Source organism: Nannospalax galili, unplaced genomic scaffold (genome assembly GCF_000622305.1).
Source record: "Nannospalax galili isolate Female #2095 unplaced genomic scaffold, S.galili_v1.0 scaffold879, whole genome shotgun sequence".
Lineage (NCBI taxonomy): Eukaryota > Metazoa > Chordata > Mammalia > Rodentia > Spalacidae > Nannospalax > Nannospalax galili.
The window spans coordinates 2,762,112-2,768,111 of NW_008346261.1; the positions used below are offsets into that span (position 1 = coordinate 2,762,112).

The following is a 6,000-nucleotide window of genomic DNA, read 5'->3' on the forward strand; positions in this document are numbered from 1 at the left end:
ATGATATGGAAAATCTGTTCATATGTTTGTTCACTGTTTGAATATCCCTTTCATAGAAATGTTTCTTCACATCTTTACCATTTTCAGTCAGGTTTTTCCTCTTTGTCTTGTTGAGCTGTAGGAGTTCTCTTTTATTCTGAATGTTAGCCCCTTATTTTAAAAATTCCTATTTGAGTGTAGCTCATTGGTACCTGGTATACATGAAGCCCTTTGATTCCTGGCACACAGTTTCACTCATTTCTAGTGAAAATGAGTAATAATGTGTAATTTTTCATTGAGTTTTTTTCTTCAAGGCTGATATGTAAAGATTCTATGTATGTTAAAATTCTTAACTAAGGCCGGGCATGGTGGGTGCATGCCTTTAATTATCACATTGGGGAGGCAGAGGCAGGTGGACCTTTTAAGTTCCAGGCAAACTGGGGCTACAGGGAGACCTTGTCTCAAAAACACAAAACAAAGCTCAACTATTTTTATAGTGGATAGTTTAATTTGAAAATCTGGGTATTTTCACTATTTTAATGTAAAAAAGCTTAAAATTATTATGAATTTAAATCTTTTTTTTTTTTTTTTTTACTATTATTTTTATGTGTATGAGTGTGTTGCCTGCATGTATGTGAGTGTGCCTGTGTCGTGCATTGCCACGGAGGTCAGAAAAGGGCCCTGGAACTGGAGTTAAGGACGGTTTGTAGCTGCCATGTGGGTACTGGGAATTGAACTTGGGTCGTCTGCAAGACCAGTCAGTGCTCTTAACCACTGAGCCATCTCTTTAGCCCCTAAATCTGTGTTTTTTTTTTTAACTCATGTAGACCAGGCTGGCCTTGAACTCACAGAGATCCGCCCGCCTCTGCCTCCCGAGTGCTGGGATTAAAGGCATGCGCCACCACGCCTGGCAAACTCATATACTTTTTAACCCACTTATCACATCTTAATCTATATTTTGTTTTTGGCTTCATTATGGTCTAAAGATTTACATTGGAATTGATCTGTGGTTTGTATTTGCATAATCTTTCATTTTTGCTTTTAGGATGGAAATGGAGTTGTCCGTGGTTATTATTTGTCTGTATTTCTGGAACTATCAGCTGGCTTACCTGAAACTTCCAAGTAAGCAGTGTAATTAACAACCTTAATATGCATTTACATACATCACCCCAGCAGTTTTTGTTAATTACTTTTTAAAATTGCCATATTGCTTTTCTGTTTTTTTTTTTGGAAACAGGGTTTCTCTCTTTCTACCCCAGGCTGGCTTTGAATTTATAGTTCTCTGCCTTAGCCTCTCATGTGCTGGGATTATAGGTGTGTGTCACAACCCAACTCCCTTCTTCCCCCTGGTAGTTCTGGGGATCAAATACATGGGCTTGTGTAGATGTTCTACCACTGAGCTAAATTCCCAGCCCTTGTTTTTTTTGACATGGGCTCACTATGTATTGCAGACTGGCCTTGAACTCCCAGTGTAGTACAGGCTGGTCTAGAACTTGTAATCTTCCTGCCTCCACCTCCTGAGTGCTTGAATAATAAAAGTGTGCTACTGTTCCCGCCTTTTATGTTGTTATTTCTGTGAAACCATCTCTGGTGGTTTTATGATGGCATAGAATGGCAAGTCTCATCACTGTTTTCTCTTAGGACCCTTTATATTATTAAAATTTATTGAGAAACCAAGGAGATTTCCTTTCTAGATACAGGCTGTATCATTGTCTCCATGTTATAAATTAACATTTTAAAAAGTTTGTTTGTTTATTTATTTATTATTTACTATAAAAATATCAATTAATGGCTGGACATGGTGGTGCACACTTGATCCCAGCAGAGGCAGGTAGATCTCTGTTGAGTTCAAGGCCAGCTGAGACTACAGGAAGACCCTGTCTTAAAAAGACCAAAAAAAAAAAAAAAGAACAAAAACCCAATTAGCTGGGCCAGTGAGATGGCTCAGCTAGTGAGGTACTTACTGCAAACCTGTGACCTGAATTCAGTTTGTGGAACCTACATAGTGAAAGGAGAGAACCAACTCCTGAGAGTTTTCCTCTGACCTCCATCATGCACCCATGCCTGTACATATACATACATATACATACAAAAAATATTTAAATAAATGTAATAAAAAGTTTTCTAAAAAAAATCAGGGCCTGGAGAGATGACTCAGCAGTTAACTGCTCAGCAGTTGACTGCTCTTGCAGGGGACCTGGGTTGTGTTCCTAGCACACAGATGATAGCTAACAACTGTAATTCCAGTTCCAGGGGATCTGTTGCCATCTTCTAGTCTCCATGGACACTTCCATACATGCAGGCAAAACACTACTCATACATAAAATAAAAATTAATAAATAATTTTAAGTTAAAAAGTCAATATAAGCCAATTGTGGTTTAATGAACATTTTTATGAAAAGTAACTTCTCAAAGTAATATTGTAAAAATTTGTATTGCTTTGCATTTTTGGAAGTCTCTTTACTGTTTAGTTTAAATAAACTTAAGGCAACTCGATTTTGTATCTACTTATATACTTAATTTTGCTGTAATATTTAAGGTGAAATATATTTTTAATTTGGCAATATGCAATATTGAATATTTAGTTGAGTTGGTTTTTTGTTTTGTTTTGTTTTTTACAAATAAGGTATAATTCAGGTACCATAAAATTCACCTGTTAGAAATGTACAATTCAGGGGGCTGGAGAGGTGGCTTGGTAGTTAAGAACATTGTTTTTGCAGAAGACCTGGGTTCAAATCCCAGCACCCACATGGAACTTAACAACTATCCATAACTCCAATTCTAGGGTATCCAAGAGCCTCTTCTGTCCTCTGTGGGCATTGCACGACACGGGTGCACTTGTCTACATGCAGGCATAACACTCATACACATAAAATAAAAATAATAAAATATTTCAAAAAGAAATGTACAATTCAGGAAGTCTGTCTGCTTTTCTGAATTACTCAAAAAATCCTTTTGAGACAAGAGGTCTCACTGTGCAGCCCTGTTGGGCCTGGAACTCTATAAGTAGGCCAGGCTGGTCTCAAACTCACAGAGATCCACTTGCTTCTGCCTCTTGAATGCTGGGAATAAAGGCATGTGCCACTACCCTTGCTTCTGACTTCTTCATCACTCTTCTTTTTTTTTTTTTTTTTTTTTGGTTTCATCTTTTTGAGTCAGGGTCTCCCTGTAGCTAGCCCCAGCTGTCCTGGATTCACTATGTAGACCAGGCTGGCCTTGAACTCATGGACATCTGCCTCTGCCTCTCAAGTGCCATGCCTGGTGTTTCTTCCTTACTCTTATCTGAAGCTTCCTTCTCCACCATCTGACTACTTACTGCCTGTTACCATGTAGCTGATCTCCATGCTGGCTTAAACTCAAATGGCATGGCATGAATATTTTTTTTTTCCTCTCTTTCTCCATTCTCTTCCTCAGGGCAGCTGCTGAGATTTACAGCTTGTCTGTCCTGGGGTTTTCCTTCTGTATACTAATAAAGTTGTCTTCCACCCTACCTCCCACCCTCCAAAAAGAAACATATAGTTCAGTGGTTTTTAAATAGAATCATAGAGTTCTACAGCTATTATTGATACTCAGTTTAGAGCATCACCTCACAAAGAAACTTCTGTGGCAAGTATCTCCAGTTACCAATCTACATTTTGTTAAGGAGGTATTTATTTTAATTTCTTTTTGAGACAAGGTCTCCCTAATAGCCCCAGGGAGCTCACTCTGTAGAGCAGGTTGGTCTCCACCTTCCTCAGCCTCAAGTTTTGGAATTAAAGACATGCACCACCATGCTTTAGGAGGTGTGATTTTTTTTAATTAATTAATTAATTTATTTATTTATTTATTTATTATTTTGAGACAGTGTCTCCCTGTAGCCCCAACTGGCCTGGAACTCGCTATGTAGACCAGGCTGGCCTTGAACTCACAGAGATCTGCCAGCCTCTGCCTCCCAAGTGCTGGGATTAAAGGCGTGCGCCACCATGCCCGGCTAGGAGGTATAATTTTTAAAGGGGCTTTATGTAATGGTTGCCTGCCTACCTTCCTTCTTCCTTCCTTTCTTCCTTCTTTCCTTCCCTCTTTCCTTCCTTCCTTCCTCCCTCCCTCCCTCCCTCTCTATCTTTTTGAGGCAGGTGTCCCACCACCATGCCCGGTATAATCATTTTCTTTGTTATTGTACCAAAACTAAGCCTCAGTGGGTTTTGTATTTACTGCTATTTTGTAAAATTTCTATTCATTTTGCAGTTTTTATTAGTGTTTTTGTTAGCGTATATTTGTTTTTCATAAATATGGCATTTTAGTACATATATATATAATGTATTTTGATCATATTTTGTTTCCTCTGATGCTCCCCTTTCTCTTCATAATGAATAATATAGATGTTCGAATTATGTGAGAATAGCACTAAGACAGTTACAGGTATGTTTCATTTGCACCAAAACATAAGTGAAAATATATGATTTATAACTTTTTATTTATTTATTTCGTATGTGTGAGTACAGGCACATTTGTGTCATGGCACATAGGTCAGCAGACAACTCTCTGGAGTTAGTTTTTTCCTGACACCTTGTGGAATCTGGGAATCCAACTCGGGTGATCAGCTTGCATACGAGTGCTTCTACCCACTGAGCCATCTCACTGGGCTAAAACATGGAAGATTTCTGAGAATCAGATTGAACTATTTCATCTAGAAAATACACTAAGCGGGATTAATGATAGATTAAAAATTAGGAAAGAAAAATGGCATACAAAAGAATTCCAGAATGGCAGAACAATGTTAGGCAGCATTTTAGACCCTCCCTTGATGGTCTTTAATTTGAGACCTTGAATTGGGAGATGAGTAGAAAAAATACTTGAAGAAATAATGACAAACTTTCCAAATTCAGTGAAAACTTTAAATGCACGGACGCATAAAGCACCAGGGAACACTATAGTCAGAGTGTATAAAACCAGTGATAAACAACAAGAAGAAACCCCCAGGAGGAAAGAGATTACAAATAAATTAGATTTCTTTTTTCAAGCAATATAAGTTGTTTAATAAAGTACCATCTTAAAAAAAAGAGTTTATAAGCTTAGATTTTTCTATCTAGTGGAAATAACTTAAAAAACAAAAGTGAGCTAGGTGTGGTGGTCTACACCTATTATCCCAGCACACTCAACGCTAGTGCAAGATCAAATTCAAAGCTAGCCAGGGAAATACATGTGGTAAATAAAAAAGAGTAAAGTGAAATATATGTGTTTTCAGACATTGTTTTTTCACACCCAGACTGTAGGAAATGTTAGAGCACATACTTCCTTTAGAAAGGACCAATGCAATTGGATACCTCAATTCAAATGAGAAGGAAGAATACCAAAAAGGGAAATTTGAGTAAATTTTTAAAAATTAACTAATGAGCCATCTGTCCAGCCTCAAGAAAATTGATTTTAACAAAAATGATGGATGGATGGATGGATGGTTGGATGGATGGATGGATGATGGATGGATGGATGTTGGTTTCTATGCAGAAGTAATGCATGGTAGAAGTAAGATAAGAGCCAAAGCTGAGTTTAATTATGTTGAAAGGGTCTGTATGTTGAAAAAGTCTGCTTTATCTTTACCAAGAAGTGAAGAACAGCCTCTGCACACATTCCTACTGTCATGATGTTTTTCCCAAGCACATGGGCCAAGTGATCATGGACTGAACATGAACCAAAATTAATTTTACTCATAGCTGTGCATGGTGGTTCATGCCTATAATCCCAGCACTTGGGAAGCAGAGGCAGAGGCATGCGAATCTCTGTGAGTTCAAGGCCAGCATGGTCTACATGTGAGTTCCAGGCCAGCTGGGGATACAGGGAGACTCTGTCTCAAAAAGATCAAAAATAAAAATTAATTTTACTCCTTTTAAGTCCTGTCAAGTATTTTGGTCATAATGATTGTAAAAGTAACTAACACAAGCATTCATCAACCCAACTGACATTTATAGAGAATTAATCCATCAAGAGCAGGGTACTAATTAGCATTAAGACCACACCTTTGCCAAGATAGATCATGTTCAGGGC

The 6,000-nt window shown here is 38.0% G+C and overlaps 1 protein-coding gene across 3 annotated transcripts in view; it reads left to right on the forward strand.

The window, feature by feature from the left end:
* Positions 1 to 6,000, forward strand: part of Trim37 (tripartite motif containing 37) — a 166,084-nt gene that overhangs the window by 65,327 nt on the left and 94,757 nt on the right. For all 3 annotated transcript variants that reach the window (XM_008842677.3, XM_029568086.1, XM_017800500.1), the window contains exon 12: positions 1,025 to 1,101. In XM_008842677.3, coding sequence (XP_008840899.1) covers positions 1,025 to 1,101 — 77 coding nt within the window. The remainder of the gene's footprint in view (positions 1 to 1,024; positions 1,102 to 6,000) is intronic.